Raw genomic sequence first — 22,899 nt, forward strand, 5'->3', positions numbered from 1 at the left:
GGGTTACCGTGGTTTAGATTTCTACCACAAAGCTAAGGAGAGCAGTAGACCGTACAGCACATACATACTATTCTTTGCACTTGACTACCAACAGAAAATCTGAGAATGTGAGATGACAATTAGAACAAGCAACAAGCAACCATTGGCGATATTTTTGTTTGTTTGGAAAGAGAAGGAAACGCTAGCTAGAATATTAAACAAAAATGAGCATAACGCTGGCAAGCCATGCCCCACTCTGTGGAAAATATGATCATGATGATAAAGTTCAATAAAAAATAAAGAGGAAAATTGCCAGTCTCCCAGTTGTGATATCAGAGAACAATGCTTGCTTAGCGACATTAACCTCACAAGTATATATTTGTCAGGCCTTTCCATTAGTCTTTATTGCCAACCTGTCGTCTAGGCATTCCATTAGAGGGAGGGAGCTTGAAAAAATAAAGTAAAATAAAAGCCCAACTTCAATGTGCCACGAGACGGGGGGAGAGGGAGAAAGAAGAAAGAAAATGAAGAAAGAGAGAAAAGGCCCAAGTCCCATTTCGTCTAAACTGAACTCAACTCAAATCAAACCCTGCCCCTGCATTAATCGCATACATCAGTTTCTCCCTCAGCGTGTCGAGGCGTGTATACCGGGGTAGTTTCAGTAAATTTGCACACGTGCTTGTGCTGGGCAACCGCTCCTCATCTGCACTCGAATCGCGTATGCTAAACCGCGGATTCAAATGGCTGAAACCCAGCAGCGGCGCTCGAGGCGTCGACGTCACGAATTTCAATAACTTCTGCCGGTCCGCATTCGTCATCGTCTGCAGCACCTCCCAGAATAGCTTGATCGTGGGATGTTCCTGGTTATCGTCGCCAATCACGTAGCTGCCGCTGTAGACAGTGTTCCGCCGTAGGTCGGCTACGTCAATCTCACCCGTGTCTCCGCCGACGAGGGTTTGGAGCTCGGACTGGTTGAACATAGATAGCCAGGAGGGTTGGATGATGGTGCCGAGGCCCTGGAGGAAGGCGTTGGTTTGTAGATAAGGCTGTGCTTGGAGGCGGTGGCGAGCGATGTAGGAGATATAGACGAGTCGGTTTTGGTTCGTCACAGGGATCTCGGAGCCGTGCGGTTTGAGATCTTTGGTTATGTTTTCTGTGATTGTTTCAATCGTGCCGTCTGGTTTTTCGATGGGGACGGCTATGGTATCTGTTACGGTGAAATTTAGAGCGAAGTCTTCGACATCTCCTGGGTAGTTTTTCAGTTGGAGCTGTACAAGGGGAAGGCGGATGGTTAGCGAATAAATGGTCCATTTCAAAAAGAAAAGTGGGGAGGGGATGGCTTAACCGGCGGTGATTAATGAAACAAAAAGCGACTTACCAGGCCTTGATACAGGCCTTCGTCGAGATCCCGTACTTCATTGAGATTGGCACGATAAGAAGACTCTTTCCGCGCCGAACTCGTCCCCCCAGTCAGGGCCCATTTTAAAAGAAAGAACCCCGCGAAGCTGACATCCGCTAAAATTCCCTCGTATAGACATTTTCCGATGATACGGCCTAGAAACTCATACCGTTTCAATATTTCCTTAACCTCTGCGTTCATGGTGGGGCTTCTTTCGGGGACTCCTTGCCGTCGGAGCTGAGCCTTTCGCTGCTCTATGAGTGTAGGGTTCGGGTACAGCAGGTGCTGATCGTTTTCGATAAAAAGGCTGGAGGGCTCCGAAGGGTTGAAAGCGTCACTAATGACGCTCGTCAGAAATTCCTTGGTGACCCCGCCGCCATCGATTCCTGCTTCGGGCGTGCCGAATTTGTCGATAAACGAAATTTGTATCGGTTCCTTCAAGCCATCACCTAGCTCATAGAACTTATCGAACGCGTCCTGGAACAAGGACTCTCGTCTTATGTTCGCATGATGCTTGCTCAAGATGTCATGTCCCCTGGACATACCATCATTGCTCAATCCCATCAAGCTATGAGCAACGGACAAGCGCCAGGAGTCAGGGTCAATAAAGCCCCGTCTCCTTTGAACTTGATCTCTGAAGATGAACTCCCGGAATATCTGAACACGGGTGGCGAACGGTATGAAGAATGGTATGTTCCTCAAAATTTCTAGTCGTGGAGCAACAGCCTCGAGCTCTTTCCTCCTTGCGACTTGTTGTTGTCGTTTTCTAAGCTCCTCGATCCGGCGAAGGTGGTGAGCCCTCCCAGTTCCTACTAACACCGGGAAATGATCATAATCATCTTCCATTGTTTCATTGAGTGCCTCATCATCGTTGTCATCATCGTCCTCGTCGTAATCTTGGAGCTGATGTCTATTTTCTTCCTCAGCGACGACCGTGGGAATGAACCCTTCCATATCAAAACGGTCGACCATAAGCCAATGGCTATCAGGCAAAAATTTCCGTCTTGAACTAGACAGCAATTTAGTAAACCACATGCAAATATTCAAAGATTAACACGGGCGCAAACTTACTCTCTCTCGTGCACCATGCGTAACAAACCTGTAACCAACCCTTTAAAATAATCGAGAGGTATCCCGGTAACGCTTACTAAAGTACTCCTCTTAGATTTCAGGTTTGAGTGAACCGGCTCCAGTGGCGGAGAACGGATGCTAAAGTAATTTCGAATGCCGTCGGTGTCTGAAGGATCTATATTTGTAGAGGTCAAATCCGCTGAGTTCCAATATAGTGTGAACGCCAAGTTCTTCAAGAAAAGGGTTAGATTCCTAACATCGTCTAGTGGTAGTGCGCTTTCTTGTGTCCAGGAAGCATTGGATTTTGAAGGTTTGCCTAGCGAAGGAGTGGCAGAAAAGAATTCCTCATCGTCCAAAACTTTCAGGAGAAAGGTATAAAGCTCAAGAAACAGCAGAATAACTGTCCATTCTTGTTCTCGGTCGCTACTCTGTTCGGCGATTGGACCGCCCTGGGAGCTAAGTGCAGAGCCTGTCTGAAGCATTGCAAGGACATCGCGCGAGTTTTGTGTTATATTTAGAAATACCCTTGTTGATTTAGATGCGTTCCAAAAGTACTTGATGGCAGGTAGCCGACCAGAAGTGGAATCTCCACCTGTTCCTGTTTCCATAGCAGAACCCAAGTAAAGCCACATGCGTATTTCATCACCTCGCTTCGGGAAAACCCTTAAGAGTGTCAGTGCATAGGCCGCTAGGGCCTTTACATCTTTTGATGCTTGTAGGTGTAGCTGAGAACTGTTACTGTTGACAGTCGGAAGTCGATTTGGTGCTGCGTGGCTCAGAAGGTGTGTAATGCTGTGCTGGTCGAGTAGTGTGTAGAGTTGACTTCGAACAAAGGGGGGAAGTAGCTCAGCCTGGGTCTTTTCCTCGCCACCAAGACGACGAGATACTTCACCAGCTATAGGGCTTAGCAGTCCCGAAACGGCCTTGACAAACAAAGTCTCAGGGGCTTGCTTGACTACACCATCACCTTGTGCGTGTCGATGGAAGTAGATGAAATAGGAGAGCAGCCACAATCGTCTGTCGACGTCTATTGGCTCGGAAAAAGAATTTGCACATGGCGGGATATGTGAATCTATCGCGGAGGCCAGAAGTTTATAGTTTACTCCCGCGGCGAGGTCATCTAGCCCTCCAAGGTGGCGGTCAAGAGACGGGATGGCTAAAAAGACTCGTCCGAACCACCCGTAGGCATCGAGCGTTTCCGATGTGATAGGCTGAAGAAGGGCAAGCACACTTCTAACGACCATGTCTCTGGTTTGACTAGTATTCAGCGACGTCTGGAGGTTTAAAGTTATGGCCGTTAATGCAGAATAGTACCGTTCAGCTAGTCGAGTCATCTGTGTTGGTAACAAAGTAGAAAGAAACGTTATAAGCTGGAGGAAATCATTAACCAACGACACAGACGGCACCGACGAGGGAGTTGTCGCAAGGAACTGGAGAGTAACCACTCCAAGGCGGCGAAGGGTGGGCGGCCATTCTCCATCAGGTTGCAGGACAGGAGCCTCTTCCAAAGTCATTTGGAAAGACTTTGCAAAATATGATAGCCGTGCCCAGTCATCCCGGTCTTTAATCCAAATGAAACACAACAGCTTCCTCAGCTGAGATAAACAATCCGTAGGGTCCGCATAGGGCTGCGGCATACCCATCCACACCAGCGCGTCTCCATCGGAACCGGGTCTCGCATCTGGCCCTCTATTACGTTCCACATTATCCCACTCTGTTCTCCAAGAGTCCTTTGCGGCTTTCCGGGCCTTGTATCCCCTCCATGTGCGTTGTAGAATGTAGGTTGCCTGCAAGCGCTCCCGGTCTAGTTGTCGTTGGCGGCGTTCCTGCTGAGCGAGGGCAATGGTTGCTTGTGTGCCCTGACCGGCTTGACCATGACGTCCCGAAGAGTATGCGGACACAGGGTTCGTTGGTCGGTTTGAGAGGTTGACCTGTCGCGGTCTGCGAGCCTTTCCAGTAAATGACTGGAACATGGTTGTTGTGAAGCGGAAGGTGAAAATGGCTCAGCAGTGGCGGGGGGGAGCACAGGCAGGTGCAGCAAAATGGTCCATTCTTCAAAGTGGCGGGATTCTACCTGGACATGCTGATGCTATCAAAGAAGGTGGCAATGTCCAGGGTAGTGTTGTCTCGCGATGAGGGTGCAGCACTTTCGAGAAGCTTGGAGGTTGGATGAAGGTGTTTCCGTGTGTTGCGCGGAAACATTGCAACATCGTCATCGGCTGGAACCACAGATATGTAATCGCTGACACCGAACACCTTGACTCTCATTTTCTAGTATTATTTTATTCCATTCGTTTATTTGTTTATCTATTTATGTATTTGTAAGAAACGATGTTTTGGTAATCTTTTCAGTGATTATGGTATCAGAATGTTCTCTTGTGAAGCCCGAAGCAATCAATCTATCTCATTTTCTACCTTTTAAAGACTACCTTCTTAGTGTACAGGAAAGGGAAAATGGTGCACCACAAGCACCAACGCGACTTGCACGGGTGATTCCTTGGTGAAATCTCGAGATATCATCGAATTTAATCTGTTTTCTGTTGTTCAACCAAAAAAGAGAAAAAGTGTGCGTAACGGCCCAGAGAGATGTAGATGTGTTGACGAAGAAAAAATATAAAAAAAAAAGACCCTTACGCCTTTCGCCTTAAACCTCTAACCATATAAAAAAGAAGATAAAAATATATCAAAACATAAAATGTATATTGTACAAGAGGGAAAATAAACGAAGAACCTCCTCCCCCAAATACCAATTGCGAGAAGGGCCAGATCAAGCGGGCAGGGCCTCCATAATGTCCCTGGAGCCACCGATTCGCTTGTAGACGGCTGCGTGGATGGATTGTACGGGGCCAAACGAGAAGAGTCTATGGCTCCTGCTCGCTCGGGCGACTTCAGTGCTTGCTTTTACCCGCGTCGTCCGCGCGTGGCTCCGCATTCAACTCGGCCGTTGTCTGCACTGGCTGCCGCTGCTGCTGCTGTTCCTCTTTTGAAACGGCAGTGTCCTCCTGGCTAGCCATCACCTCTCCTCTCCGTATCCGCTCGACTTCGTCAGACTCCAACTCATTATTCGCATACCAGTCATCGAGGTAGTCTTTCCCATTCATCCCACGCGGCACCTCGACTTCCCTCTCGCCGATCATTATCGTTTGCGTGTACTGGGTTCTTGTGGGCTCCATTCGTTTTGTGACGAAGGGGGTGAGCTGTGATGGAAAAGCCGATGCGTAGAGTGGGTACAGGTTAGTCAATCAGCTATTATGAAGGCGCATTAAGAAGGCGATAGGCGCCTTACGGAACAGAAGGAGAAAAGAAGAGAGAATAGAGTGGAGAGGGTGGAAGACGGAGGGGGAAGGAGGAGGAGGAGGAATGGGCACATATGTATGTATGATAAAACGGACCTTAAAGGTATCAAGTCCCTCTGGAACCACATATGTGCGCACTTTTCGCCAGTCAATGAAATATGTGCCCTTCTTCTTGCCGAAGAATCCAACGTTGCCCGTCCGGTTACCCTTGTAATAGCCTCCGTTGACCTGCTTGGTGGTCAACCGCAGCCGCGCATTCAAGCGTGATGTGGGTTTGAACATGATCAAGACGAAGCGGTAATACGCCCATCCAGAGGTAGAATGACCAAGTACAGAGCTCTAAATTGCAAGCAATTGTCGAAGCGCGGAGGTTGGGGGTTTTGTGGTTCTGCGGCGGTGGTTGTTCTCCCTGTGTTCGCTTCTCAAACGCACAGGCCTTTTGACACCGAGAAACTTTTTTTTGGGCCCGCAAGGATCATCATTGTGCTCGCGCGATAAAAAGCCAATTTACACGAAAAGCACAAATAAAATCCATATCACATTCTACATTCTCCATTTTCCATTTTGCATCACCCTCTCTTTTCAGTGTGCTGCTATGCATTATTAAATTAATTTCTCGTGCACCTCCTCTCCATCTTTTTGGGCGGGGATTGATTTAATTAATTATACATAGCCATGGCGAGGAAATCTAACCAGCTCCGGTCCAAAGAAGAGCCCCGCCGCTCGAAACCGAAAGGAACAAAGAAGCCATATACGCGGGGCGGCCTGGATGCCTTGACAGTTGCAGAGAAGCAATATCCCTCGAATTCCGGAATTCGAAAACACCGCTTGGGGGTGGAGGGTGATGACGGCTCTAAGCGCAAGAGAGGCGGGCCTTCGAGACTAGACGACGAAGGGGACTCTCACGACCCGCCTTCCAAGCGACGGAGGACTGGCGACGACGATGAAGGCTCCGACTCGAGCGGCAATCGCGGAAGTGATAGTGAGGGGAATGAATGGCTGTTGGGTCGGGTCGATTCCGATGATGACAGTGATATCGACAGCGATGAAGCTATGGGTGAGAGCGATGAGGAGAATTTCGATGGGCGAAAGGTTGGTGGGAGCGCTAAGGCAAAGGTGAAATCTACGTTGAGAAACCGGGATACGGATGATTTCAACTTATCAGAAGGTGACGGCGAAGCGCTGGAGGATGACGATGATCTTGGGGAAGAAGCGGTGGATCTTGCTACGGCTTGGGATATGAACGCAGAGGACACAGAATCGGACGTTAAAGCGAACACTACGAGGGCGAAGAAGACTCTTCGATCTAAGACTACAGATGAGGAAGATAATATTGACACTACTGGTAGCGAGGGTGAGGACCAAGAGGGTGATTCTGATGACTCTGACGGTGACGATGCAAGCGATGTCTCTGGGCTATCCCTTTCTGACGAAGGTGACTCAAATGAGCGTGGCCTGTCGAAATTACAAAAGTTCGTCAAGTCCATGGAAAACGGACAAAGCGACGAAGGCAAATCGAAACCGAAGCATCAGACCATCACTCACGGCGCCCAACCTACGGAATTCGGCCTCATGCCAACACGCAAACTTACAGTTGCCGATCTGATCCCGACCATTTCCGACTCGCGCATGAAAGGCTCGCTCAAACATCTAGACGCCGTTGCCGCAACGAAGAAGAGCAAAGCCGGAATACCTGGGAAGCTGCAAGCGCCTCTCGCTAAACGGCAGCAGGATCGTATTGACCGTGCGGCAGCTTATGAGAAGAGCAAGGAGACCCTTAATCGGTGGATTGAAACGGTGAAAGCTAACCGAAGAGCCGACCACCTCTCGTTCCCCCTTCCCGAGCCGAACGCCATACAGCAGTCATCCATTACTGATTCGAAGCCATTGACAGACCTCGAGAGCACCATCCAGAATATCCTTGTAGAGAGCGGCCTAGCGGATGAGAAGGATAAATCCAGCGAAGCTCGGATTCAGGAATTTGAAGAATTACAGGCGAAAAAGCTCCCGTTGGAAGAAATACAGGCGCGTCGCGCGGAGCTACGGAAGGCTCGAGAGTTACTTTTCCGCGAGGAGGTTCGAGCCAAGCGGATTAAGAAAATTAAGAGCAAATCTTACCGCCGTGTGCATCGCAAGGAGCGGGAAAAGATGGATATTAGAGAGCGGGAAGCTCTTATCGCCGCTGGTGTTGATGTTGATGAGGAAGACCGCGAAAAACTCGACCGGCAGAGAGCGGAAGCTCGAATGGGAGCGAAACATCGGGAAAGCAAGTGGGCTAAAGGCCTTAAGCAAACTGGAAGGACGGCCTGGGATGACGAAGCACGACTGGAAATGGCGGATCTAGCAAGGCGGGGGGAGGAATTGCAGAGCAGGATAGAAGGAAAGCGAGTCACTACGGGACAGGAAGGGTATCTAGGGTCCTCAAGCGAGGAGTCAGAGAGCGACAGTGATGCGGCTGAAGATGGGTTTGGATCTGATGCTGAGGCACAACGCCTGAAGAAAAAGCTCAATGACCTCGACCAAAACGGCAATGAGAATGAAGAGCCCATCACCGGGCCTCATGCAGGGTTACTGTCCATGAGATTTATGCGGAATGCGGAGGCTGCGCGAAAGGCTCAGAACGATGCTGAAATTAAAAAACTCCGTCGTGAGATGGATGGCGGGGATGATTTACACTCCGATGATGAGATGGAGATGGCGGCGATAGGGCGCCAGAAGTTTGGCCGACTTGCCACTACCAACGAACCTGCCGTCACGGCTCCTCAACGGCAGGAATTTGAGGAGCCAGATTCTGATGCAGATGACAAGGCCCGCGCAGTAGAGTCCGATGGCGAAATTGAGATTCAGGTGGATAGCCCTACTACGAACAGTAATAACAGCAACCACCGTGCGCATAAATCTACTGCACGCAGCTCTCAACCTCTCAAGAAACGATCTCCTCTAGCCAACAACCACGCAACTCAGGATGACAACGCTGACGTCGATAATCCATGGCTCACGCAGCCCAAGCGGAATGCGAAGAAGCACAATGGCTCCTCACCAGATGCAGCGGCTGAAATTAGCCTGATCAGCAACGGTGCGATGGAAAGCGATCCCTCCACGTCCCGCTTGTTGTCCGTAGCACCCAAACACGCCAAATCTTCCGCCAAAGGAAATCCAAGCGCTACCAAATCACGCGACCAGCCAGCTGAAGCCGCCACTGCCACCAGCGATAATGGTGACGATGACGGCGACGATGACGGCGACGCCGGCGGAAATACACGCGTACCCGTCCTGCTCAAGAACGCCGATCTCGTCAAGCGAGCGTTCGCGGGCGACGAGGTGCTGGCGGACTTCTCGAAGGAGAAACGGAACACGGCCGCAGAGGAGGGTGACCAGATCATCGACACCACGCTGCCCGGGTGGGGGTCGTGGGCTGGCGCTGGCCTGACGAAGCGCGAGAAGCAGCAGGCGAAGGCGAGGCGGTCGTTCGTGACGGAGGAGGGCGTCAAGGCTGAGAAGAGGAGGGATGCGAGGCTGGATCGGGTTATTGTTAATGAGAAGCGGGTTAGGAAGGTATGTCTTTTGTATCTATCTATTTACTATTTTACGTTCTATTGTCATCCCCCCCCCTCCCCCCACACTTACCCTCCTTTATTTTTGCTTTGCTTTGTCTACTTAGAAATAATTCTTGCAACATATATATATAAATAAAAAAAAAAGGCTCAACGCTCAACTGACGACATCATCAACAACAACAACAGAATACAAAGTATCTCGCGTCCCAGTTACCCCACCCCTTCGAATCAAGGCAGCAATACGAACGCTCGCTGCGGCTGCCCATCGGGCCCGAATGGACGACCAAGGAAACATTCCAGAACGCCACGAAACCGCGTGTCATGCTCAAGCAGGGCGTTATCAAGCCGCTGCAGCGACCTCTGCTGTGATTTTTTCTTTTTTTTTATGTGTGTATGTGGGGAGGGGGTTGGGGTTGGGTTGTATTGATTGCATTGGCTGCCTTGGATCAAGTAGCTTGAAACCTCATCCATCCTGTTTCTTTCCTCTCTCTTGTGTGTTGGGAATCGGTAGTATATAGAGTAGAAGTTGGTCATTAAACGACATCCAATCCCAATATAGGTACCTAGTCCTTCTTGCTTTTACCATTAGTGGGGATTACTATTATTGTGTTTACATGGGCATTTAATCGGTGGATGCATGCACATAGCTCCTGTAAAGGGGGATGAGGCGTCGGAGGGAGAATCGTGATCTGCTTAAAGAGTTTGGATTCCCGATGGCCCTTTCGCCATCCTCAGCTGTTAGGCTGAATGCTGAATGTTGATTGCTAGCTCGCAGCGGCGCAATAGGCCGCCCAAGAAAAAACAAAAGAAGAGAAGAGAAGAAACGAATGAACAAGAGAATCTCGTGGTTTGTCCCCGGCCATTTCTTGTTCATTTGTTTTTCTTTTCATTTTTCTTTCATTTTTCTTTCCAGCTCGTTTACATACATAACATATGTTGGCTTGGAAACAGCACCTCCCCGGATCTGGCCTCCTAATATAGTACGGTTGGCTGTGGATCTCCGGGACGATAATCTGTGGGATTAGGTGGGACCAGGTTAGGTGGTGGCGGGGTTTGTTGGGAGCGGTGTCGTATGATATATGCTTCACCCTAAAACGGTCTATCCTGTTCCATTCCAAGTTTAATTGTTTGTTTTTTCCCCCTTCGAGGGTGCATAGAGGAGGGATCAGCTGGGGGGGAACGAGATGCGCATGTGCAGGTCGGTCTAGGGACGGACATGTGCACCGACCGAACAATGCATTATGCGGCATTTGTAGCGATCGATAGATAGATGGGTGTGCGAGTGCGTGTACTGTATGGATATGTGCGTCGGAGCGGCATGCAGCTGTAACTTGCAAGTCCCAACATCCGCCGCTGGCTGTGAAACCTGTCCCCGTCGTGGTCCCGTGGTTTGTACGCGAAACACAGTCACGTGCAGCCGTTGTTGCCAGGTTGCCAGGGAAGCGCCAACCAAGATTGCTTTGGACTTGAGATGGTTCTTCTGATGGTTCTGATGGCGCAGGGTCAGGATCCAGACAGAGTACGGATTAGAGATCTCTGCGCTGGGATCTTAACTATCTGATGCGCCCTCCCATGGCTCCGCGATCCTGCCAGGCAGACACTACACAGGATCGAGTTTAGCTCGCCGGGGAGGCTGGGAATCAGCCAAAAGAAGACCGGTGAATCTTTCGTTTTCTCTTCCCTCTTCCTTCCCCCCCCCCACCTCCCCCACAACATTCCCATTGTTTTGGTATGTACGATAGATAAGCTGGCAGTGGATTGTGGACTGTGGCAACATGGCCCAGTTCAACCTGCCGACGCGGTCCTCCTGATCCTTCGATCCGCATGATGAACTGGTTCGCTGGGCGCATTGTCTCCACTAGGCGCAGCACTAATGCAGCCAGAGCCAGTGCCCTTATTTCAACCTCACTCCGGCAGCATGATTAGGTAGTAGCGATGGCAAGCAGAACAGTCAAAAGACTGCAAAGAACAGAAAGAAAGGGACAAGACATATCCCATTGCAAATTCACTGTATCTCGTGGCTCCACGGTCATGGACGAGTATATAAGCAGACCGATATCCCCCCGGCTCGCCAGCTTCCTCGATGCCAACCCCACACGGATCAAAAGAAAGATATCTCGGTGGAGCTTGGAATTTGGAACTTGGTGGCAAAGGTGAGCAGCGCCTCCCCCTCCCATGGCTCCGGCTGTTTGAGCGCCGTGTTTCTACGGGTCGTTTCCATGACCGTTTGCATGGTCCCTGGCGTGGATCCGGCCCCTTTCACTTTCCTGCCAAAGGATCTTCCCGCCGCCCAACCGCCGGCCTTGGCTCTTGGCGCCACCGGGGGTCCGGACACCTCGCCCTTTTTTGTTTTTTCTCCGCCCCTTTTTCTGTTTACCCGCCCTCGTTTCCGGGGCATCCTCTCCTTCCTTCCACCCCTTCCACCCTTTCCATTCTTCCATTCTTCCATTCTTCCATTCTTTTATTTCCTCTGTTTCCTCTGTTTCCTCTCTTCCCTCTCTTTCCCTGTCGATCCTTTCGCGCCTGTCCTTGCCGTCTCTCTTTTCACTCTTTCTCTCTCTCTTCCTCCCCACACTCTCGTTACGTTTCATTCAGTCCTTCTTTTGACTGTCGCTGTTGATTGGCCTCCATTGGGCCTGCTCCGCTCTCTCTCCTTGACCTATCTGTCAGAACCTACTTGATCTATCCCTGATCTATCCCTGATCTATCCCTGACATCCTGACACCCTAACGCTCGGACGTCGGGCAACTGCTGATGGTCGCTGCAGCTTGGAATGACTGCGGGGAGGCTATTCCCGTCGTGTGTTCTGGCTACTTCTTCTGGTGGCCCACGTTGCCCGCCGTCCTTCCCCTTCTTCCTTCATGATAACAACATCAGTCCACTCTACCCAATCTCCCCACCGTTGTCTCCCTCAGGCGCCTAGCCACTGCTGCTGCCTGTGCTGTGGGAGGGAGGGGTTGTATTTTGTCCCACAGCCTTCATTCACACTGGCTTTCCTCCGCCGCGTGTGTGTCGTCGGACGATGACACACTCCATGTCGTCATGGCTTGTTGCCATCTTGATAATGATGACCATGCGGCGCTTCTTCCCTGGAACCCAAGCTCTTCCTCATTGTGCCCTACATCAGGATTGTCATGCGTATCCGAATGGAACTGACGGCCTTGACTTCGGTCTTACGTCCCAGTTACCCCGAACTACCCTGCCAGCAGCACCCGCCTCCCTAAGCGTGGGAATTTCCATCACCATATCAATACCCCTGCCCATCCGGCCTTCTACGACTGCGAGCCAGCCGCCGCCATCCTCGATTACAAGCTCTGCAGCATCAAGCAGCCCTGCGCCAACCGCGCCCTCGTCTAGCTCTTCCTCGACATCAACGCTTGTACCCTTGCCTAAGCCGCCCCCAATGAATGGCCAAAATGCGTTCGAGCCCGTAGGCACGGGACCACCCCCGGCAAATATCCCTTCAAGAGGCGATCATCCAGTCAAGCCAGATCATATCGTACGTAAAATTTTATTTGTCTTTTCAAACCCGGACTCCAATTCTGACCCTCATTTGCAGGTTGGTTCCACAGGCCCTATACCTACAAACAAATTTTTTGCCAACTTCTTCCTTGGCTCCCAGACTGGACCTTCATTCACCCATCCGTACGGAGTCGCATGGGCTAAGGGCAAGGGTCCTGTAACGAGTTATGGCCTCATGGTTTCCAATATAGAACTCAATCAGCTGGCATTTGGTCCCATGAGCCAGTCAATCCCCGGTAACCCTGTCCAGTTTTATATCAACCCCACTGGCATTCAATCGATGATTCTCTCTGCAGCTGAACTTGGGCCGTCTTCTGTCTTGGTTGTTTCGAAGCCCTCCGCGTTTTCGGCAACTATTCTTCTCTCCCCGGATCCTGGCTCGACTTCTCATATCGCTTTTCCTTTGGTTCAAGGCATGGGGTTTGTGACCGCTGTCTACACAAAATTACAACCCACGGTCCAGAGTGGCGTTTTCTTCCGGCAATTCGAACAACTGGGCTCTCCCAAACCAGGCTTATTCAAATATAGGGTCACGTTGGAGGATGGCACGGCGTGGTTGATATACGTCACGTCCGCCGACGGTACTGATCCACAATTGAGGTTGGAAGATCATAGTCTCATCCGTGGTATCGGTGGGTTCAGCGGTACGATCCAGATCTGCAAAAACCCTCTCGGCGGAGAAGGGGAGGGGATATACGACAGGTCAGCTGGCGTATATGCGGTGGAAGTCCAACTCGCGGGCTTTGTTGTCGCTGACCAGCAGACTGGGACGTACAGTTTCTCCTGGGAGAAGCAAGGGTTGGATGTTTCCACAACCCCCTTGTTAATGTTCGCATTGCCCCACCACTGTGACTCCTTTGACAAAAACACCAAATCCAGGATGACAGGTCTACATCTACGAACCACGACCAAGGGAATGGCTACCGGTATTGTAGGGGATTCATGGACAATGGTCGAGACCAGCCTTCCTATAAGTCTAGGATTTGCTCCCTGGAACGCGCAATCGAAAACGAGCCCGCCCCTATCAGAACCTGCCAAAGAAAAGTTGAAAACGGTAGCTCCAACGGAGCTCAACCAAGACATACATCAGCAAACGTACCTTGATAGTATGTACTTTAGCGGGAAGGGGTTTGGCAAGTTCTCTATGTTGGTGTATACTGTCGAGAAATTAGCAGAGGATCCCTCTCTGGCGGAAAATGCATTTCGACTACTAAAGGAAGCTTTCGCAAAGTTTGTTCGTAACGAGCAGAAATGGCCGCTGGTATATGATACCGTTTGGAAGGGGATTGTCTCTTCTGGGTCTTACGTGACCCGCGATCCAGGGCTTGATTTTGGAAATACTTATTACAACGACCATCACTTTCACTATGGCTATTTTATCCTTTCTGCAGCCATCATGGGGACCCTTGATCCATCATGGATAGCTGGGAATAAAGATTGGGTTAATGCCCTCGTCCGCGATGTTAGCACTCCAGTACCCGACGATCCATTTTTTCCGTGTTTCCGGTCATTTGACTGGTATAACGGCCATTCCTGGGCGAAAGGCTTATTTGAGTCTTATGACGGCAAAGATGAAGAATCTTCCTCAGAGGATGCTCTGTTCGCCTACGCCCTCAAATTGTGGGGCAAGGCTATCGGGGATGCAAGTATGGAAGCTCGTGGCAATCTGATGCTAGCCGTCCTTGCAAGATCACTACACGCCTACTTCTTGCTGAGATCTGACAACGTCAATCACCCAGCTAATTTCATCGCCAATAAAGTGACAGGGATTGTCAGTATAACAACCCAAACCGATTTACCATAATAATCTTCATATTTAAGATCTAACAGACCACAGCTTTTTGAGAACAAGGTTGATCATACGACTTATTTCGGCACAAACCTCGAATACATCCAAGGGTGAGTATGATAGCATATACCCCCGCTCCATATGTTTTTATATTACGATGCTTATACTATTTAGGATCCATATGATTCCCTTAACTGCGTCTTCGTCCTACACCCGCGACCAGCTATTCGTGAAAGAGGAATGGGAGGCCATGTTTGCGGAAACTGCCTTCACACCCGCGAGTAAAGTTCAAGGTGGTTGGCAAGGCATCTTATTTGCTAATTTGGCACTCATCGATCCATCTACCTCGTGGGAATTTTTTTCTCGCGATCCCTTTGATTATTCGAAAATTGATGGGGGAGCTACTCGAACATGGTATCTCGCATTTGCCGCAGGTAGGATTTAACCGTAGTGTTCCTCTTGAATGAATTGCCTTGCTGCTCACTAACACCGAAATCTAGGCTTGGGAGGCGGTCCACGTCTATAAGCTAATATGCAGATTTGAGTCGGGATTACCTTTCTTTGCAGTGGGTAGTCCATTATGGCAGGGTATCCCCTAACCAGATTTTTTTAACGGTGACTGAGATATAAATATATATATATACACATGTGCGAGCATATTTATCATCCCATACTAAATACATTGTGTCCGTTCGCTATAAATTTCTCTCATTGCTGTGGTTTTCTGCTCGATTTGAAAGGCCGGAACAATGCATATAGTATATATATAGATGGATCAAGCAGTTAGCTATGTAGTATAACAATGGCTAGAGACTTCTTAGTACATGTATGAAGATGTTTATGATGTTATTTGTTTTTTATATATACCTCGACCTGTTTTTCTTAAATTTGATATCGGCTTAATGGAAGGGCTTTACAACTCAACAATGGGGTATGATATCCTTCTTCTTCCTCTTCATGGTAAATTTTATGTTCCTTGTTGGCTCTATTCATGCTAGTAAATGTACCACATTTGTCGTTATATGATGTGATGATGTCATACTGTTAAAATCGTAGATTATCATAGATCAACGCATGCAGCATATTTCTTTTAATATTTTACTTCAATTGATCATAGATCTGATCTCTCTCTCTTTGTCCCCAATGTAGCAAATCAGTAACCGTAGATCATAAAGTTTTATATTTATATACAACTTGTTTTTTTATTGTTAATGTGCTTGTCTATATATACTAGTAACTAACTAACTATTCATAGAGTAATAAGAGTAATATATTTTACCTGTTTTCCTTGCGGATTTTCACACCAGCGCTGTAGATTGCATGGAACATATTTCTTGATTCCTACGGCCCTTCCACCGCAGAAATTGCCCCGCGTAAATGCCTCCGATCTACATACGTTGATCTTCGGGGTTTGAGAGACAGAACGAGTGATGCGGCAGCGGAACTCTCAAAGGTTTCTCCTCGTAGAACAGTATCTTGAAAGTTGTGGCTTGAATGATGCGTTGATTTCAACAATACTATAACTAACTAGTAGTTATGTATGTTTTTCAGGTGTTTTGTTGGGATGGGGAAAAGTTGGATTTTTGGATTTTTTGTTTTTTTTTATTTTCCCACTCCAACCATACGAGTAGTACTGTACCTGCTTGCGCGCTTATACGATGTGCTGTAGATACTGTTCCATAGATGTTGGGAAATGAATAAGTTTAGTGTATGGATCTTTTTTTTTTTTTTTTTTTTTTACTTTTTCTTTTTCTTGTTGGAGGGGAATTGGATTGGGTGATTCGTACCCTCTATACCACCACGGCGCTGGTGGTGATCGAGCTCTTTTGCCCTAGTGGCCTATTATTTCTTTCGTTTGAATTTAGTATCAGGTGTTTAAGCAGAACAACTAAGTCACACCGGTTTCAGCCAGAAAGAATCATGTAGAGTATAAGGAGTTAGTATAAAGAAATCTGGGCTGCATTAATAGTATTTGTGTTCCGTCTATTCGAAATAAGCCTCACTCTATAGAAAATACTATAGATTAAAGCAGTAGATTTTGTGTTTTTTTAAAAAAAAAAAAAGGGAATGGTTTATGGAAATATATCAAAACTGATGAGGAATTCTCATTGCAATAGAGTAAACTAGCAGCTCCACGTATCTAGCCAGCGAAGAATAAAAAAAGGGAAGGATCCGGTAACCATCTCATCCCCAACTTCCTCCCCATGCAAGCTATTAGAAACAAAAGTGACAATGAAATGCCTTAGGCACCAATCAGAAATTTGACAATAATATCCAATCCAGCAACTTCTATTACCCTTCCACCTCTTTGCTCCCAACTCTTCGCAAAAACTAACAAGAAACGAAAGGAAAAAACAAAGAAGGTAAGGAGCGACAGTAGGAAACATCTAGGCTACTCCCCGCCATTAAGCCCTCACCATTTCTTTTTCAAAAATTGTAGCTCGGTCGTACAAAACAAACAATTGTCGCGCGCGTAGTGGAATGCGGAAAGGCGAGAGTAACCGATGACAAGCAAAAGGCCTAGCTAAATCTGCACCCCCACACTTTGTGCTGTTTCCCCACTCCCCCGAAGATCAGAAAAAAGAATAGACACCGTTCGATCGCGTATCACTTGAATCCCGGGAGGATGAGAGCAACTTGTAAGGCACTAGCTGCGACCACTGTGTGGTTGCATTTACAGGCCGACGAAGGTAACTGGCTGCTGGAGGGTAGCAGAGCAGGTTTGGGTCTATTGAAGATTGGGATTTATATTAGCATTTATTTGCGCCCAGGTTTGCGAACTTGGACTAGTGGGAAAATATTTGGTTGCCCCTGATATTCAGGTCTTAGGATTGGGTTAACACTTACTCCGCCGTTGTTGTTGCAGCAGACGATCTGGGTGTTGCAGCTGACGGAGCTGCCGGTCATAGCAGTGCAAGTAGTTCCGAGAGTGCTCTCAGGAGCACAGCAGAAGGGACCGCCGGAAGAGCAAGAGATGCTCTGGAAGACTGGGCCTTCAGGGCGGGATGGGCGCTCGGGGCGGGGAGGAGCACGGCCGGCAGCAACGCTGGTGGCGAGGACAGCGACAATGGCGACGATGTTGGTGAGCTGCATTTTGAAGGTTTGGGGGGTTTGATTAAGAATTAAAGTTCTTAAAAGTGAATAAGAAGATTAGATAGAATTGGGAATTAAGTCTTAGAGATTGTTTGTGATGCTGATGATGAAGGGAAAAAAAAAAAGGTATTTCGACGGGAATGAAGGGCCTATTTATGTGTTTTCTCAAGGCTCACTCGATGTCCATGGATGAAGTGTTTTACGTTCTAGGTTGGCTCAAATCTCACCCTTGCAAACTTCCCTCTTCACGGCCTTTCCAGTGGAGGGAGTCTCGCTTCGCCGAATTGAAGAATCAAGCCCTGGCGCATCTGGGATACCAAACAGCGAATGTCTCGCGTGTTGCAGCCTCGTGGCTGACGGGCTGGTGGATAGAGATAAGCCAGGAATCATAGATCTCAGCTTCTGTTCCCCCTGCTGAATGTTCTGACCCCTTTTCTTCTGCATGAATGTGGTAACACTTGACCACTCCCATGAGTCGATGGCGTTAAGGTTGTGCAGAATAATGGTGTCTATATTTAACATCTAGCTGGAGTGTGACCCGGGCATTTTGATATGGATCGTATCAACTTCACGCAAATTCCCAGAGAAAACAGCCAAGTGACAAAATGGCGTTGAGTCCAGACCATACACAAACCTGCATTTCCAGTATGGCCAATCCATCCTTGTTTGCATGTAGATACAAAGGGTGGTGAGGTTTGGTCAACCGTGGCATACAGACAAAACAGACCCAGCCCCGTGGGAATCGACAGGGCTGAGGATTGGAAAATCTAAAATTGGTTTGCTGGCAAGTGCCGTGGGCCAATCAACCATACAGGGGCCATGAAGGTTCGGAGTGAAGGTTTTGAGCCTCAGCTCAAGAAATGGCATCCCATGAGCTGTACCTTTGGCGTGGCAGGATACTCGCCTAACATTCACGAATCAGAAACAAGGCTGCAACATCTTGCGATGGAAACTAGGATAAAGGGAGATCAAGATATCCGAAAGCGGATAGGTTAATCATGGCCTTGAACCTGGCAGCTGCAGGCACTGTGGACGATGAAAGCCGATTCGACAAACTTCCAGGAGAACTGCAAGCCATCTAACAACACATGAAGCTCCGGGCTCTCTGAATCCACATGTCAACGCCATAGATCTGTTTGTTGGAACATAGTGAGCACCCAATATGAGAGAGTACCCTTGGCAGCAAGCTCTGGCGCAGAGAACCATGCTTCAATCTCCGAACACCACACGCGAATCTTCCAAAATATTTTTCCTATGAAGCCACCCTCACAATATCCTCGATCATAAAGAAGTCATGAAAATAACCGCCTAAAATGCGTAGATGTTTCATCGAGGGCGTAGGTTTACGAAGTCAAGGCAGCTTTTGCACGGGCAACCGAGCATTGTCGTGTCAATAAGAATGTGCGCTATGTTTATGGTGAGGCTCAGCGGAAGCCAATCAGCAACCGGCGCGGCCACCCGGTTCCCCGGGCAAGCCCATCATCGGTCCAGACCCTGATGCTTTTTGCCTCCGAGTCGAATATTTTGACCAAAGCGGCAGTGCGATGCAGTGAGACACATTAAAACTTCAAGGATTCCCGATTTCGATTCGCAAGCCAGGAACAGGATACCTAGGCGAGGTACATGAGGCAACGCCCGTTGTCCTCCCGTGGGCTAAAAGATTCCGGGGTTGACGCATCACAAAATGGCAGGAATGGCGGGATGACGGTGAACAGCATATCCGAGAACGTCTGGCCCATATCCACCGACCGGTTGGGTGAAAATGATGATGACTTGGGATTAGTCCAGACCTGCAATCGCAAACAAATAAGAAAAACAGCAAAAATGGAAAAAAGCCATTTTTCAGCCCCAGAAGAAATTTAAATGCAGCTGCAAAACAAACACAACTTCTGATTAGTCCGGCCAATTCTCACGTGGCCCAACCAGGCTGGATCAATCGTGGGATATTCGTGTTGATGGTCCCCACACACAGATACCCGATATCGCCCATTTGCTGAAGTCCATTGAGGTTCCAGAGCGCTTTTACTTCCTTTTTTTTTTTTTTTTTTTTTTTTTTTGCTTTGGGGGTTGGGGTGGTGGCTTTTGCGTACCAATGGAAGATATCCTGATGTCTCAAAAAAGATGGCACAAGCCTAAAAACATGTGCAGCGAATTACCTCTTGCAGCTTCAGTCCTATTTTTGGATTTTCAAGACGCAAGGCCGTGCTTGTGCCAGCTCATTACCGTGTCGATGGCTGTCTCTGGTTGAGAGAAAAGCAAGCAAAATGTGATGAGAAGATTATGGGGAGAGTTTGGTACAAATTGAGCCCACTTGCCGTCAAATAACATTTCCCAATCCGTCCTCATCTTCCCCGCCAAAACACAGCACCCTCTCACCTCTTCAAACCTGCCTTCATTCGTTTGCTTTCACTCGTTGGAAAATTACCCCATCGCTACCATGAAGTTCATCAAATCCTCCATCCTCTTCTCTCTCTTGATGCTGCTCACGCAGTCAATTGCTATCCCCATGCCTGGTCCGGTTCCCGCTCCGGAAGATGGCGATGTTGCTTTAGCTGAGAGAGGATTCCTCAGCAACCTGCCGGGGTTGAAGGACCTTTGTCCACCAGCTTCTTCCCAACCCGCCCCCGTCCAGCAAACGAACCAGTGCTCCAGCGGTGTTCCATACTGCTGCAGCACTGAAGGAGGATGTAAGTAAATTCAACTGTAAAATCCTCAAGCGACAACATTTGCTAACCAGTTCGATCTCGCCTAGCCCACAACTGCGTGGATTCCACAGTTGAATGCAAACAAACCGTTATTTGCTGCAACAACAACTTCGGGGTAAGTCATCACACGAATACACCCTCATATCATTTTGTGTTTCATATTTTCGAAACAGTCAGCTGAGACCGAAAAACCACTTTCAGTCCCAAGTGTGCATGGGAGACATCGACTTCAACATGCCGATCAATATCAATGTCAACCTTAAGTAGTTTCCCAGTAGCATATGCACGGGACCAGAGGCCCTTGGCTGTGCGTCGAGAGTCTGAGGAACAGAGGGAATTGCTGAGATTTGGTTCCGGCAGCTCTAAACTGATGGTAATGGGGTTAGTTAATGGCCTCATTCAGTTTGGGACTGAGCCCTTTTCTCAGGCATGGTTGTTGCTGTAGCTTTTTGCAAAGATTTATTATTTATTAATTTCGCACCTGATGTATGGATGGCCTCACCAGCACTGAAAGGGTACATTTTCTTCATCCCTGATTTGATCGTTCTCAACGACTTCACTCTTTTGGTTTTCTTCTTTTGGTCTGTTGTAGAAGACTCATCCTTTTGCTTCTTCCACCCCCCAACCAGCTTCTCCCACTTCTGCCTCATCTGTCAGTTATTCTGTCAATTTTTAATAGATAAATGAGAAACATTTTTTTGCTCCCGGATTTCTTTTCTGTTATTCTTATTTGTTCATATGGTTCTTGGCTAATCCGATGGAAAATGCCATTTTCTGATATTTCGCTGCATACCTGTAAAAGCTTGATGCTGTTTCACAGCGTAGGATTCCTCGAACTGCGATATCCGAATTGTATTCATCCAGCGCCTAAAAAATGTCTTCTGCGCATGTTGTAGAGAAGGCCTGGATATTGAAATCGAATCTCAAGTAAAAGAATTGCCAGGCGAAAATGCCCATAACGGCATATATTCTGTCCAGCTGGATGCGCTCCTGTCCATCTGCTTCGCACGCAGGTTGTCTTCACTTTTCCAAATTCCTTGCATCTCAATCCACATCTTGAAGCAAAAGAGGGAAATTATTCCAGGGGGATGGAGGATTTCTTATTAAGTCATTGAGTTGCAGATGGTGTGATTGGGATAGAAACTTGCGGGATCCCCTGGCACGTGCACATGGTTCGGATTTTCGGCTGGAAAAACTTTCCGTTGTTGGTGCTTTTCAAACATCAAAAAAATATCTAAATATCAGAACGGGTAGATGGTTAACTTCTAGTGCTCACAATGCAGTTACTTAAAATCGTGTTTCTCGGGCTCTAACACCCTAACGAAATGACTGGTGTGGGTTTGTTGTAGATGGGCTGGTACGGCAGCTGGGTTAAAAGTTGGGTCGACTTTTCAAATGTTATCTAGATAAGCCTCTCTTTCAGAAAGGGAAAATATATCAAAACTCATGAATACTACATGGCAGTGACTGACATCCAGGGAGTTTGACTTTGGGGCTTGTTTTCCTTCCTACCTCAAAATTGAAATTATTTTGGCTCCGATATTGATATTTCGATCTGCGCACAGAGACGTGAAACAATCCTCTTCGCAAATCACTAGGGATATAAACAGATAACTACATCAGAGCTAAATCTCCAGTAATTCCAATCTACATTGCTGGCACTTATGACCTGCATTGTTACCGGTTTGGTAACTTGTTGCACACCCCATTTACCTAATAAAAGCCCAGGTCCCTCCATGGTCTAGAGGATACCAGAGAGATGCATTGCCAGAATATATATATATATATATATATATATATGTATCAACTCCACGAGTGCTTTCGTGGAAAGTATGCACGCCATATTTATGCAGCCTTTAAAGAGATATCTTAATGAATATATAGCTTCGATATAAGGCATTTTATGTCTTAACTAAATACGCCGAAATACACTCTGAAGATAGCAAGTGATTGTAGAGAGTATGTTGTGAATTGCTACCTAGTAACTAACTATTGTATCCAGGTTACTGGGGCAAAAGCTATTCCCCACCAGCGCCATGTCCAACAGAACCGATGGTTCAAAAATTCTGGAGTACTGGCCACATAGCATCCACCGGTACATTGAAACTTAATCTCAAGAAATACTTAATTTGTTCATATATCCATCTCCTCTTCCTCCTATGATAAATAGACCTTGGATGGTTCCAACGCGAAAAGTTTTTCCGGCCCGCGAAACCTTCTAACCACCCCTAATTAGCCCCAAGTATACTAACTAGATAGGTTGGGGTTCAAATTTTTGCCAATGAATTTTGAGCAGGGATACAATTTAAACGTGGGTTTAGAAAAGTTGAATGTGGTTTTTAATTTTCTAACCTCGCAAAGCAATTAAAATCCTGATTGAAGCCATAAGCACTGGCATTTTATTCATTCGTTCGTTCATTTTTTGTCTGGTAGATAAGCATCAATGTGCAGATTCCGTTGCGTCCTGTTTCTGATTCCAAGATCCCTT

At 47.9% G+C, this 22,899-nt stretch overlaps 6 protein-coding genes across 6 annotated transcripts; 3 read left to right on the forward strand and 3 right to left on the reverse strand.

Annotated features, from left to right (window-relative positions):
• Nucleotides 1-114: 114 nt before the first annotated feature.
• On the reverse strand, nucleotides 115-4,717 carry HCBG_06206 (IQ and HECT domain-containing protein; the record flags this gene model as incomplete). The annotated part of the gene is made up of 4 exons (XM_045433255.1): nucleotides 115-1,247; nucleotides 1,358-2,387; nucleotides 2,450-4,390; nucleotides 4,524-4,717. The coding sequence occupies 4 exons, from the start codon at nucleotides 4,715-4,717 to the stop codon at nucleotides 552-554; spliced, it is 3,861 nt and encodes a 1,286-aa protein (XP_045286423.1).
• Nucleotides 4,718-5,337: 620 nt separating this feature from the next.
• Nucleotides 5,338-6,027, reverse strand: HCBG_06207 (50S ribosomal protein YmL27; the record flags this gene model as incomplete). The annotated part of the gene is made up of 2 exons (XM_045433256.1): nucleotides 5,338-5,616; nucleotides 5,842-6,027. The coding sequence occupies 2 exons, from the start codon at nucleotides 6,025-6,027 to the stop codon at nucleotides 5,338-5,340; spliced, it is 465 nt and encodes a 154-aa protein (XP_045286424.1).
• A 393-nt stretch (nucleotides 6,028-6,420) lies between these two features.
• HCBG_06208 (small nucleolar ribonucleoprotein complex subunit Utp14) lies at nucleotides 6,421-9,671 on the forward strand (the record flags this gene model as incomplete). Its single annotated transcript, XM_045433257.1, has 2 exons — nucleotides 6,421-9,300; nucleotides 9,489-9,671. The coding sequence occupies 2 exons, from the start codon at nucleotides 6,421-6,423 to the stop codon at nucleotides 9,669-9,671; spliced, it is 3,063 nt and encodes a 1,020-aa protein (XP_045286425.1).
• Nucleotides 9,672-12,336: 2,665 nt separating this feature from the next.
• Nucleotides 12,337-15,461, forward strand: HCBG_06209 (endo-1,3-beta-glucanase Engl1; the record flags this gene model as incomplete). Its single annotated transcript, XM_045433258.1, has 5 exons — nucleotides 12,337-12,801; nucleotides 12,862-14,595; nucleotides 14,662-14,723; nucleotides 14,788-15,047; nucleotides 15,114-15,461. 5 exons carry the CDS (start codon nucleotides 12,337-12,339, stop codon nucleotides 15,137-15,139), a joined length of 2,547 nt encoding a protein of 848 aa, XP_045286426.1.
• Nucleotides 15,462-17,287: 1,826 nt separating this feature from the next.
• Nucleotides 17,288-17,706, reverse strand: HCBG_06210 (hydrophobin 1; the record flags this gene model as incomplete). Its single annotated transcript, XM_045433259.1, has 2 exons — nucleotides 17,288-17,341; nucleotides 17,461-17,706. The coding sequence occupies 2 exons, from the start codon at nucleotides 17,704-17,706 to the stop codon at nucleotides 17,288-17,290; spliced, it is 300 nt and encodes a 99-aa protein (XP_045286427.1).
• A 2,043-nt stretch (nucleotides 17,707-19,749) lies between these two features.
• On the forward strand, nucleotides 19,750-21,118 carry HCBG_06211 (uncharacterized protein; the record flags this gene model as incomplete). Its single annotated transcript, XM_045433260.1, has 3 exons — nucleotides 19,750-20,393; nucleotides 20,459-20,526; nucleotides 20,613-21,118. The coding sequence occupies 3 exons, from the start codon at nucleotides 20,144-20,146 to the stop codon at nucleotides 20,676-20,678; spliced, it is 384 nt and encodes a 127-aa protein (XP_045286428.1).
• Nucleotides 21,119-22,899: the final 1,781 nt, after the last annotated feature.

This window comes from Histoplasma capsulatum, assembly GCF_000150115.1.
Source record: "Histoplasma capsulatum G186AR genomic scaffold supercont2.8, whole genome shotgun sequence".
NCBI lineage: Eukaryota > Fungi > Ascomycota > Eurotiomycetes > Onygenales > Ajellomycetaceae > Histoplasma > Histoplasma capsulatum.